General features: G+C 44.1%; 1 protein-coding gene across 3 annotated transcripts in view; it reads left to right on the forward strand.

Annotated features, from left to right (window-relative positions):
* The window catches only part of LOC126253247 (uncharacterized protein K02A2.6-like), a 307,108-nt gene that overhangs the window by 33,897 nt on the left and 259,390 nt on the right, over positions 1–13,821 (forward strand). Inside the window, exon 2 of one of the 3 annotated variants that reach the window (XM_049954440.1) lies at positions 4,214–9,130. The exons of the other annotated variants lie outside the window; for them this stretch is intronic. Within the exon in view, the coding sequence (XP_049810397.1) occupies positions 4,712–8,809 (4,098 nt within the window). The 5' untranslated portion in view covers positions 4,214–4,711 and the 3' untranslated portion in view covers positions 8,810–9,130. Of the gene's footprint in view, positions 1–4,213; positions 9,131–13,821 lie in introns of those variants that run through there. 3 annotated transcript variants of the gene reach the window in all.

The following is a 13,821-nucleotide window of genomic DNA, read 5'->3' on the forward strand; positions in this document are numbered from 1 at the left end:
TCAGAACATGTCCTCTAGTCAGGTTGTGCCACAAACCTCTCCTCTCCCCAATTCTGTTCAATACCTCCTCATTAGTTATGTGATCTACCCATCTAATCTTCAGCATTCTTCTGTAGCACCACATTTCAAAAGCTGCTATTCTCTTCTTGCCCAAACTAGTTATCGTCCATGTTTCACTTCCATACATGGCTACACTCCATACAAATACTTTCAGAAACTACTTCCTGACACTTAAACCTATACTCGATGTTAACAAATTTCTCTTCTTCAGAAATGCTTTCCTTGCCACTGCCAGTCTACATTTTATATCCTCTCTACTTCGACCATCATCAGTTATTTTGCTCCCCAAATAGCAAAACTCCTTCACTACTTTAAGTGTCTCATTTCCTAATCTAATTCCCTCAGCATCACCCGACTTAATTCGACTACATTCCATTATCCTCGTTTTGCTTTTGTTGATGTTCATCTTATACCCTCCTTTCAAGACACCATCCATTCCGTTCAACTGCTCTTCCAAGTCCTTTGCTGTCTCTGACAGAATTACAATGTCATCGGCAAACCCCAAAGTTTTTATTTCTTCTCCATGGATTTTAATACCTACTCCGAATTTTTCTTTTGTTTCCTTTACTGCTTGCTCAATATACAGATTGAATAACATCGGGGAGAAGAGGCTACAACCCTGTCTCACTCCCTTCCCAACCACTGCTTCCCTTTCGTGTCCCTCGACTCTTATAACTGCCATCTGGTTTCTGTACAAATTATAAATAGCATTTCGCTCCCTGTATTTTACCCCTGCCACCTTCAGAATTTGAAAGACAGTATTCCAGTCAACATTGTCAAAAGCTTTCTCTAAGTCTACAAATACTAGAAACGTAGGTTTGCCTATCCTTAATCTAGCTTCTAAGATAAGTCGTAGTTAAGGGAGGCAAAAATTTAATTCTGGTTGGGGATTAGAACTGGATAATAGGAAAAGGAAGAGCAGGAAAAATATTTGGACCGTGGGAAAAGAATGAAAGAGGAAGCAACGTGGAAGAATTTTGCGCAGAATATCGCTAACATTTGGTTTAAGACTCATAAAAGAAAAATGTATACGTGAAAGAGGTCTGGAGACGCCGAATCGTTTTAGATTGATTATATAAAGGTAAGACAGGTATTTAGGAAACAAATTTTAAATTGTAAAACATTTCCAGGGGCAGATGTAGACTCTGACAAATTATTGTTAATGAACTGTAGATTAAAAATGAAGAAATTGGTAAAAGGTAGGAATTTAAAGAGATAGTAACCAGAGGTTCCCGAGTGTTTCAGAGGAAACATTAGGCTGCGGTTGACTAGCGCGTGGAAAATGAATACAGTAGAAGACGAATGGGTACCTTTGAGAGATGAAATAGTGAAGGCAGCAGAGCATCAAACAGATCAAGACAAGGCGGCGTATTAGAAATCCTTGGGTAACACAAGATGTATTGAATTTGACTGATGAAGGAGAAAATATAAAAAGGCAGCGAATGAGGCAGGCGAAAGGGAATACATACGTATAAAAAATCAGATTGGCAGGAAGTGCAAAATGACTAACCAGGAATGGCTAGAGAACAAATGTAAGAATTTAGAAGCATATTTCACTAGGGGTTAAAATAAAGTGGTCTTTGGGGAAAAGAGAAGCGGCTGTATGAATATCAAGAGCTCAGATGGAAAACAAGTTATAAGCAAAGAAAGGAAAGCTGAAAAAGGGAAGGAGTATAATGTGTGTCTATACAAGGGAGATGAACTTGAAGGCACTATTATGGAAATGGAAGAGGACGTAGATGAAGATGAAATGCGAGATATGATACCACAAGAAGAATCTGACAGAGTACAGAAAGATGTAAGTCGAAACAGGACCGCGGGAGGAGACGACATCCCGTCAGAACTACCGATAGCCTTGGGAGGGCCAGCCATGACGAAACTCATCCATCAGGTGTGCAAGATGTGTGAGGCAGGAGAAATATTCTCAGACGTCAAGAAGAATGTCATAATTTCAATTCTAAAGAAAGTAGGCGCCGACAGGTGTGATTGTGATTTTTACTCAACTAACAGTTTAGTAAGCCATGGTTGCAAAATACTAACATAAAATCTATAGAAAAGAATAGAAAACTGGTAGAAACTGACGTCGGGGAAAATTAGTTTGGACTTCAGAGATATGAAGAAACACAGGAGGCAAAACTCATCCAACTACTTATCTTAGAAGACAAACCAAGGAAAGGAAAACCTACGTTTACAGGATTTGTAGCCTTAGAGGTAGCTTTTGACAATGTTGACAGCAATACTCTCTTTGAATTGATGAAGGTAGCAGGCGTAAAATACAGGGAGCGAAAAACTACTTGTAATTTGTACTCCATTCGAGGGACGTGAAAGGGAAGCAGTGGTTGAGAAGTGTGTGAGACAGGATTGTAGCCTATCGCCAATGTTATTCAATCTGCGCCTTGCACAAGCAGCAAAGGAAACAAAACTTTGGAGTAGGAATTAAAGTCCAGGGAGAAGAAATAAAAGATTTTAGGTTCGCCGGTGACATTCTGTCAGAGACAGCAAAGGACTTCGCAGAGCAGTTGAACAGATTGGGCAGTGTCTCGAAAGGAGGATGCAAAATGAACATCAGCAAAAGCAAAAATGTATAATGGAGTGTAGTCAAATTAAATCAGGTGATGTTGAGGGAATTAGATTAGGAAACAAGATACTAAACGTAGTACATGAGTTTTGCTATTTGGGTAGCAAAATAACTGATGATGGCTGAAGTATGAGGGAATAAAATGTAGACTGGTAATGACAAGAAATTAGTTTATGAAGGAAAGAAATTTAATATTGAATATAGATTTAAGTGTTTGGAAATCTTTTCTGCAGGTATTTGTCTGGAGTGTATCCCTGTACGGAAACAAAAGGTGGACGATAAACAGTTTAGACACAAAGAAAATAGAAGCTTTCGAAATGTGGTGCTACAGAAGAATGTTGAAGATTAAATGGGTAGATCACGTAACTAATGAGGACGTGCTGAATAGAATTGGGGAGACAAGAAATTTGTGGCACAACTTGACCGAAAGAAGAGATCGGTTGATAGGACACATTCCGAGACATCGAGAGATCACCAGTATAATGTTGGTGGGAAGTGGAGGAGGTAAAAATGTTAGAGAGAGACCAAGAGATGAAAACAGTGAGCAAATTCAGAAGGATGGAGGTGTCAGTAGTTAATCGGAAATGAAGAACCCCTCACAGAATAGAGTAGCATGGAGAGCTGCAACAAACCATTCTTGGGACTTACAACAATAACAACAGTTTATTTGGTCGTGGAGCGTTTAGTAATTGACGGAAAGACTAGGTCTTTTTTGCGAAATACTTCTGGATACGTTCGTCGATGTAATGTGAAAACTTATACTTGTTCCTAAAGGTTCGCTCTCTTGCTGCGATTTACGGAACGCGATTAGTGAATGAAAATGGATTAGATACAGTTTCCGTTAGAATCATCAGGATGTATGGCAATTTAGAAGTGGAAGACGATGTTCCATATCACCAAAATTGCTTTCGGAAATCCAAAAGGAAGTTTTCAGATCTGACATCTGAACTATCTTAGTTTTGCTGATGTTGTGTGTGGTGTCACCGCTAGACACCACACTTGCTAGGTGGTAACTTAAATCGGCCGCGGTCCTGTAGTACATGTCGGACCCGCGTGTCGCCACTGTGTATTCGCAAACGTAGCGCCACCACAGGGCAGGTCAGAAGACACGGACATGACCTCGCCCAGTTGTACGGACGACATAGCTTGCGACTAGACCTACCAAGTATTCCTCTCAATTGCCGAGAGACTGATAGAATAGCCTTCAGCTTATTCCATAGCTACCATCTAGCAAGGCGCCATGTGTATCATTGCTAATTGATTACTACTATGCAAGAGATGTATTTCAACAAGAAGAACATCATTAAAAGTTAAGTAATCTACCCAATACGTTCTTTTCTTTATAGTTTTTCATCCAGTCTCCTGTTTCAGAATTTACGCCCGTCTGCGTTAGTTTCGCGTGCACCTAGCCACTCATTGTGTCGAGACCTTAGGGAATCGACACAACAATATTTTGGCGCCGAGGAGTGGTGCCGCGCCCACGTTGCAGTCTTTGTGTTATACTTGCTCTAATTTGCTTGTGTCATGGCTTCGCCGCATTCTCCAGATGTACTGTCCGAATTTTTTCGCTTGCAGAATCAGCAGACGCAGGCGTTATTGGAAGCCCTTGGACAGCTCGTCCAGGGTCAACGTGCGCTGCAAACCGATGCGGCAGCAGCCGCTTCATCGCTACCGCAGCCACACACCGCTGTCGCACCGCCGTTTAGGCCCTTTGAGGCCCATAACGAAAGCTGGACTGAGTGGGCCGATCAGTTCAACTTCCACCTCACTGCTTATGGAATTCAAGGTAAAGAGCGGCAGCCGTTTTTGCTTTCTTGTGTCGGTGTGTCTACCTACCGGGTGATAGTGAAATTGTTTCCCCGACGCGACGTAGCAACTCTGTCCTACGAGGAAATTTTGTCTGCTTTAGATGCCTATTTCAAAGAAACAGTAAATGTAGTTGCCAAACGGTATACGTTTTTTCGTACAAAACGTACGGCCGGTCAGACTAACAGGGAGTGGGTAGCAACTTTGCAAGGCCTTACTAGAGACTGCGCGTTTGCCTGTGAATGTGGCCTCCCATATTCAGATACTATGGTGCGTGATGCAATTGCACAGAACGTTTCTGATGTTCGCATAAGGGAACAGATTTTGAAACTAGTTAATCCCTCCCTGCAACAAGTGATAGACATATTGGACAGGCAAGACACACTTGACTTTGCTCAGGAATCATTTGAAACTTCGCCAGCAGTGTGTCACATTAATCGGCCCGCCCGGCCCGCAGCACGGGACGCTCAGCGGCCCTCGCGCCCGACTTCGCTGCGGCCGCCTAGCTTGCAACCACGTGCGCCGCGTAAGCAAGCAAATGCAGTGAAATCTTGCCCGCGGTGTGCGACTAGACATTCGCGTGACAATTGCCCGTCACGCCAAGCTATTTGCTTTTACTGTCACAAGAAAGGACATGTACAAAGTGTTTGCCAGCAAAAGTTAAGATCAGACAATCACACAAATTCCAGGCCCTTTGCTTCGCGCCGGAATCGAACCCAGGACAATCAGGCTCGTGGACCTTCACCCATGGACATCCATGTAGTACATTCCCACCCGTCCAGTGACACTTTAGCTAACAGTGACTGTGTTCGTCCCACCCAAAGTGTGCGTCGACGTCGCCGGAAATCCCGTAAAGTTGCAAGTGCTTCTGGCCCTGTATCAGTTCAAATTGCACGAGACAGTCGCTCTTGTCGTCAACAAGACAATAAACTTTTTGTGGACTTAGACTTTGCAGGAAAAGTGATACCATTCCAGCTCGATACCGGAGCTGCAGTTTCCTTGCTCAATCACGACACGTACAAACAACTGGGCCAACCGCCATTGCGTGCCGCAAATGTTACGTTAACTAGTTACTCAGGACAGCATATACCTGTGTTAGGACAGTGCAGCCTTCTTGCCACATACAAGGGACAAACAAAACTTGTGTCATTTTATGTTCTTCGTTCCTCTAGTGCAGTGAACTTGTTTGGCTTAGATTTGTTTCAATTGTTTAATATGTCTATTGTACATCAGGTCCTATCAGTGAATCAGACTGTGCCTTCCGCCAGCGTTTCTAGTCTTTGTGAAGAATTTGCAGACATTTTTGCACCGGGCCTTGGTTGCGCTAAGAACTATGCAGCGCATTTGGAACTGAAAGACAACGCGCAACCAAAATTTTTCAGAGCGCGCAATGTTCCCCACGCATTGCGTGATGAGGTCGCACGAACATTGCACGATTTAGAATCTCAAGGTGTAATTGAACGTGTGCAGGCTTCTCTCTGGGCCTCACCCTTAGTAATTTTGCCCAAACCTTCCGGAAAATTGAGACTTTGCGTGGACTTCAAGGCAACTGTGAATCCGCAACTTGTGACTGCTACTTTTCCTTTGCCCCGCCCGGAAGATCTTTTTGACAAACTGTGCCCGGGAACATATTTTTCAAAATTGGACCTCGCAGATGCGTACTTGCAAATACCTGTGGACGAAGAATCCCAGCGCGTTTTAGTGGTAAACACGCATCTTGGCTTGTATCGCTTCAAAAGACTGCCATTCGGGTGTGCATCCGCCCCTGCTTTATTTCAGCAATATTTACAAACTATTTGTGCGGCGGTCCCTACGGCTGCGACCTATCTGGACGATATTGTACTCTCAGGAAAGACAGAAGCAGAACATTTGCAAAATCTCCGAACATTATTTCAGGTATTGCGTCAGAATGGTCTTCGCTTGCGGAAGGACAAATGTGTGTTTTTTGCTCGTGACTTACCGTACCTGGGGCATGTCATAAATGCCCAAGGTATACATCCGAGTCCAGAGCACCTTCGTGCCATTCAGGACTTGCCGTCACCGCAGAACTTAAAACAGCTACAGAGTGTGCTGGGTAAGGTAAATTATTATTCAAAGTTTGTGCGCAATGCTTCTTCCATTTCAGCTCCGCTTCATCGCTTACGCCGTAAAGGTGTTCCGTTCGTCTGGACGACGGAATGCGAACGCGCCTTTCGCCAGTTGAAATCGGCGTTACTTTCCAATACTTGCCTTACGCCATTCGATCCCCGGAAACCCCTTTTGTTGATGGTCGATGCATCGGATTTCGGGATCGGTGCAGTGCTTGCGCACAAAGATGGTTCGCATGATCGCCCTATTGCCTTTGCGTCAAAATTGCTCTCATCTGCGCAAAGAACTTATTCCCAAATAGAGAAGGAAGCTTTGGCTCTTGTGTTGGGTGTAACAAAGTTTCACGATTTCTTGTATGGTCGTCACTTTACAATCATCACGGACCACAAACCTTTGACATCACTTTTTCATCCAAACAAGCCTGTACCTCCACGTACAGCGCAGAAATTCATTCGCTGGTCTCTTTTTCTCTCGCAGTACCGCTACGATATCTTGTATCGGTCCACTGCTAAGCACGGAAACGCTGATGCGTTGTCCCGTTTGCCTGTTGCTGAGGATAAAGCATTCGATTCTTCCGAACTTGCTTGCATGTTCATTGATTCGGAAGCCGATGACGTGGTCACATCGTTTCCGATTGATTTTCGTCGTGTAGCTACAGCCACAGCTGCTGACCCTGTCCTTGCTTCTGTTTTGCGTTTTGTTGCTACGCAATGGCCCTTGTCAAAGTCACGGATCGAGGATCCTTTGGTTCGCAGATTTTTTGCTCACACGGAGAGACTTTTTGTACGACGTGGTGTTTTGTTGTTGCGTTCCGATAATGATCAATCCCGAGTCGTAGTCCCACGTTCGTTACAGTCCTCTGTCTTACGGCTTCTTCGCCAAGGACATTGGGGTATAGTGCGAACGAAACAACTTGCTCGACAGCACTGTACTTGGTTCGGAATCGATGCTGCGATTACGAATATGTGCTCCTCTTGCGTGGCGTGTGCCGAACAACAATCCGCACCGCCGCGGAAATTCTTTGCATGGCCGAAAGCCACTTCCCCTTGGCAACGCTTGCACATCGATTTTGCTGGTCCATTCTGGAATGCTCGATGGTTGGTTGTGGTCGATGCTTTCAGTAATTTTCCTTTTGTTGTCCGGATGTCTTCCACGACGTCTTCTGCCACAATCCAAGCCTTGTCTGCTATCTTTTGCATTGAAGGTCTTCCGCAGACTCTTGTTTCCGACAATGGCCCGCAATTCCTGTCCGCAGAATTTCAGTCGTTCTGCAAGGCCAATGGTATTCAACATCTGACATCCGCGCCGTTTTCGCCTCAGTCAAACGGTGCCGCTGAACGATTGGTCCGGACTTTCAAGTCACAGTTGTTGAAGTTGAAAGAGTCGCATTCTCGGGAGGACGCTTTGTTGCTCTTTTTGTCCTCATATCGCTCTCAGCCCCGCGATGGTCGCTCGCCGGCTGAGTTGCTCCATGGTCGTCCTCATCGAACTCTGATGTCTTTGCTGCATCCGCCACATCAGGTTCCTGTGCAGCGGCAGTCTCCTGCTTTTGCTCCTGGCGACGTTGTCTATTATCGCAAGTATCGCGGTTCACAGCGTTGGCTCGCAGGGCGCATTCTTCGCTGCCTCGGCCGCGCGATGTATTTGGTTTTGGGGGCCTCTGGTGAGGTGCGTCGGCATCTCAATCAGCTGCGCCTCTGTCGTCGCCTGGGTTCTGCCGCTCCCCGTCTGCTTTCAGCGACGGAGCCGTCCGGTCAGCGCCTTGGGGACCCATCTACTGGCTCGCCTCATCCCCAGGTGTTACCGACGATGCCTTCCAATTTGCCTCATGGCGTCGCGCCGCCGCAGCCGCCGCCGGCGCCGCCAGCAGCGGACGCTTCGCTGCCGCCGCCTCGCGCCTCCCTGGGTCACGCGCCGCCGCTTGCTTCCCGTGGCCAGCCGTCCTCCGCCATGGACCTCTTGCCCGCTCCGGACCAGATGTCGTCTTCGCCCGTCGGGTGCTCCGACCACATGGAGGTCGACCCTTCTGTCTCATTACGTGCGCATACACCTCGTGTTGACGTGCACCCTGGACTAGGTTTGCAGGCGTTTCCTAGCTCCCCTCGGACCGAATGGCCGGGTGCGGGTGGCACAGCCTCGCCTGTTGTTAGGCTCCCCACCTCATCGCATACGTCAACATGGGGTCCTCCCCACGGCGGGCGGAAGCCTTATCTCACGACCGTTCGCCGATTTGCGGGGGAGGAATGTGGTGTCACCGCTAGACACCACACTTGCTAGGTGGTAACTTAAATCGGCCGCGGTCCTGTAGTACATGTCGGACCCGCGTGTCGCCACTGTGTATTCGCAAACGTAGCGCCACCACAGGGCAGGTCAGAAGACACGGACATGACCTCGCCCAGTTGTACGGACGACATAGCTTGCGACTAGACCTACCAAGTATTCCTCTCAATTGCCGAGAGACTGATAGAATAGCCTTCAGCTTATTCCATAGCTACCATCTAGCAAGGCGCCATGTGTATCATTGCTAATTGATTACTACTATGCAAGAGATGTATTTCAACAAGAAGAACATCATTAAAAGTTAAGTAATCTACCCAATACGTTCTTTTCTTTATAGTTTTTCATCCAGTCTCCTGTTTCAGAATTTACGCCCGTCTGCGTTAGTTTCGCGTGCACCTAGCCACTCATTGTGTCGAGACCTTAGGGAATCGACACAACATTGTGCTTTTTGCCTCTTGGACTGATAAACGATTAATATAGCCTAACAGCTTAGTAAAGCAAGTTTGAGAGACAAACATAATGTATAACCAACGTACGTAAAGAGAATAGTATAAATTAACACTGAAATCGTTGAACACGTTAAGTTTTTACGTCTGAGGTAGTTGTAAACTGGTTGAACAAGAATGAAATAAACAGTGGTGAAAACGACCCAAAATAAATGTGGCTAACAAAATGGCACTTTTAAAACTAATCGTCCATTGTGTCTGAAACAGAAAACTTTCTCTGTTTGTGTTTTACCAGTTTTGATGTTTGTAATGTGAAACCATTCAGAAACTGGGCTGTGAGAAAACTGTAAAACGAACGAGTAGAACAGGTTAAAAGACTAGAGTGGAAGACGAAGTTACGGCAAATGAAATGGATTTGGGTAGAATATTTAGTCAGGCGAACAGCTGATAGATGATATACTTCTAAATCCTTAAATTTGTTCTCTAGCCATTCCTGCTTAACCATTTTGCGCTTTCTGTCAGTCTCATTTTTTAGATGTTTGTATTCCCTTTCGACAGCGTCATTTTTATATTTTCTCCTTTCATCAGTTAAATTCAACATCTGCTGTATTATCAAACGATCTCTGCTTGTCCTTTTACCTATATGATCCTCTGCCGCCTTCGCTATTTCATCTCTTAAAGCTACCCGTTCGTCTTCTACTGTATCCGTTTCCCCGGTTGTAGTTTATTGTTGCCTAATGCTCCCTCTGAAACAATCAAAAATCTCTGGTTCTTTAAATTTATTCAGGTCCCATCTCCTTAATTTCCTACGTTTTTGCAGTTTCTTCAGGTTTAATCTACAGTTCATAACCAATGAATTGTGGTGAGAATCCACATCCGCCCCAGGAAATGCCTTAAAAGTCAAAATATGGTTTCGAAATCTCTCTCTTACCATTATTCACTTCGACATTTACTTTGCGTCGCAGCTAATTAGGATAAACATGTACACACATGTTTGTGTAGCTGCTGTATGTAATCTTCATGCCTAGTACCCTATTTGAATTGCTTAAAATATGTAAGTTTCACAGTGGATATTATTTTATATTTACTAAATGCGTCGTGCTTATGAGGGTGGCGGCTTTGCTTGAAGTTAAGCAATTATCGTGTTGATACATTAGGCAAGAAAGTCTCTACAAAGGACCTGCTGCCAATATAAATTCCAAAAGCTGCGTTACAGATAGGTCTCAGTCGCCGTAACTTACAAAAACTGGGAGAAGAATGAATGACCAACGTACGACCTTACGTACTCTGAATGATCAATACCTCCACCAAAAGCTGGAGAATGTCACTTCGCCCCTCTCGAAAAGAAGTTGTTCTCTGGTGTCGCATCAGTACTGGTCATACTTACCCTTAACACATAAGGGACTGCCAAATGAAAACTAGACAGGTGCGGAAAGAGTAAGTAAACTTTTTTCAAAAGTAATCGCCATAACTGCTAATATATTTATCCCACTGTGAGACAAGATGGCCAATGCCTTCACGAAAAGTATTTGCGGTCGCCTACGGAACCATAGTTGCACCTAGGCGTGCACCTCTTCTCCCGAAGCAAATCGAGGGGCGCAAATGTTTTTCTTCAGGACTCAAAAAATGCGGAAATTACGTGGAGAGAGATCGGGGCTGTATGAAGGATGTGTAAGGACGTCCCAGCGAAACGTCTTCAGCGTAGTCAAAACAACCTTGGCAACACTTGAGCGGGCCACGTGTTACCAAGACTGTTTGGACAGCGCCTTTTTTTCCGTTTTCATTTGACTTCCTCTTACGACGTAAGGTGTAGGTTCTGTCTTGACGAATCAGGAACGGGACACCTGGAGCTTGTTTTGCCTTCTCCTCGCTCCCAACCCTCCTGCCCCCTCCCCCGTTCCCCTGGAATGGGGAGTCGGCGTCCCAACTCAGCTGCACACCTGCCCAGACATAAACTAAACATCTAATCTCCCTGCTATTGAAATCTGTGCTTTTTTCGCTTATCACTCATACTACATTTCCTTTTTCTGATATCCTCTCGTAGCGTCGATGCAGAGCTGTTATTCTGGGTAAACCTTTGGCCGCGCACTTCCTCCCGCCGCTCTACCTTCAGCCGTGCATGGTGTACATCTTCTTTTATCGATACTCCGTAAGCCATTTCTTGCGACTGCGTCACAGCTCTTGACCCGACTATGTGCATTATACTCACAAAACTTTCATTTTCCTCGTTCGTTAGTGGGATAAAAGGACCAGTAACCAAGGTGTTGAGTCCCTTGGAAACTACATCCATCATCTCCATAAAAAAATTCGTGGCTGTATAAATTAAAATTGATTGTAACATAACTATGTGAAAATTATATGTATTTTCTTGTGAGTACATCAAATTTGGGTGGACCGCAATCGAAGAGTCAGGCAGTAGTAACAATGATACATACCCTATGTGATCAAAAATATCGAGACACCGCCAAAAACATAAGTTTTTCATATTAGGTGCATTGTTCTGCCAACTACTTCCAGGTACTCCATATCAGCGACCTCAGTAGTCATTAGACATCGTGAGACAGCAGAATGGGGCGCTCCGCGGAACTCACAGAATTCGAACATGGTCAGGTGATTGGGTGTCACTTGTCATACATCTGTACCCGAGATTTCCACACTCTTAAACATCCCTAGATCTGTTTCAGATGTGATAGTGAAGTGGAAGCGTGAAGGGACACGTACAGCACAAAAGTGTACAGTCCGACCTCGTCTGTTGACTGACAGAGACTGGCGACGGCTGAAGAGGGTCGTAATGTGTAATAGGCAGACTTCTGTCCAGGCCATCACACAGTAATTCCAAACTGCATCGGGATCCACTGCAAGTATTATGACAGTTAGGCGTGAGGTGAGAAAACTTGTCTTTCATGGTTGGTCGGCTTCTCATAAGCCACATATCACGCCAGTAAATGCCAAACGACGCCTCGCTTGGTGTAAGGAGCGTAAATATTGGACGATTGAACAGTGGAAAACCGTTGTGTAGATTAGTTTAGATTAATACTTGTTCCATAGATCATGAATACGACACTTCGTAATGATGTGGAACGTGTCGGTTAATAAAAAAATGTCTGTACAAGATATTACATTACACAAAATATTGCATGACACTAATGTTTAAGTTTTTTTTCCCTTAATTTATATCTAAAAATTTAGCCAATGAGTAGGAGGAGTTGTCATCTAGAAATTCTTTTAACTTATTTTTAAATGTTATTTGGCTATCTGTCAGACTTTTGATGCTGTATGGTAGGTGACCAAAGACTTTTGTGGCAGCATAATTTACCCCTTTCTGTGCCAAAGTCAGATTTAACCCTGCATAGTGAAGATCATCCTTTCTCCTGGGGTTATAGCTATGCACACTGCTATTACTTTTGAACTGGGCTGGATTATTAACAACAAATTTCATAAGTGAATATATATACTGTGAGGTTACTGTGAGGATGCCTAGATCCTTAAATAGATGTCTGCAGGATGACCGTGGGTGGGCTCCAGCAATTATTCTGATTACACATTTTTGAGCAATGAATACTTTTCTACTCAACGATGAATTACCCCAGAATATGATGCCATACGAAAGCAGTGAATGAAAGTAGGCATAGTAAGCTAATTTAATGAGATTCTTATCACCAAAATTTGCAATAACCCTAATAGCATGCGTAGCTGAACTCAGACGTTTCAGCAGACCATCAATGTGTTGCTTCCAGTTTAACCTCTCATCAATGGACACACCTAAAAATTTTGAAAATTCTACCTTAGCTACAGACTTCTGTTCAAAGTCTGTATTTATTACTGGAGTTGTGCCATTTACTGTACGGGACTGTATATACTATGTTTCATCAAAATTTAAAGAGAGTCCGTTTGCTGAGAACCACTGAATAATTTTGTGAAAAACATCATTTACAATTACATCACTTAGTTCTTGGTTTTCGGATGTTATTACTATACTTGTATCATCAGCAAAAAGAACTAACTTTCCATATTCATCAATGTAGAATGGTAAGTCATTAATGTATATCAAGAACAGTAAAGGACCTAATACCTAACCCTGTGGGACCCCGTACTTGATAGCCCCCCAGTTTGAGGAATCAGCTGTTGTTTTAACATTACATGAACCACTTATTTCAACTTTCTGCATTCTTCCAGTTAAGTATGAATTAAACCATTTGTGCACTGCCCCCCTCAAACCATAATGATTTAGCTTATCTAAAAGAATTCCATGATTTACACAATCAAAGGCCTTTGAGAGATCACAAAAAATACCAATGGGTGATGTCCGGTTATTCAGAGCATTTAATATTTGCTCAGTCAAAGCGTATATAGCATTTTCTGTTGAAAAGCCTTTCTGAAAACCGAACTGACATTTTGTTAGTACTTTATTTTTACAAATATGGGAGGCTACTCTTGAATACATTACTTACTCAAAAATTTTTGATAGAGCTGTCAGAAGAGAGATTGGGCGGTAGTTGTTCACATCCGACGTATCCCCCTTTTTATGCAATGGTTTTACAATGGCATATTTCAGTCTATCGG

This window comes from Schistocerca nitens, chromosome 4, assembly GCF_023898315.1.
Source record: "Schistocerca nitens isolate TAMUIC-IGC-003100 chromosome 4, iqSchNite1.1, whole genome shotgun sequence".
NCBI lineage: Eukaryota > Metazoa > Arthropoda > Insecta > Orthoptera > Acrididae > Schistocerca > Schistocerca nitens.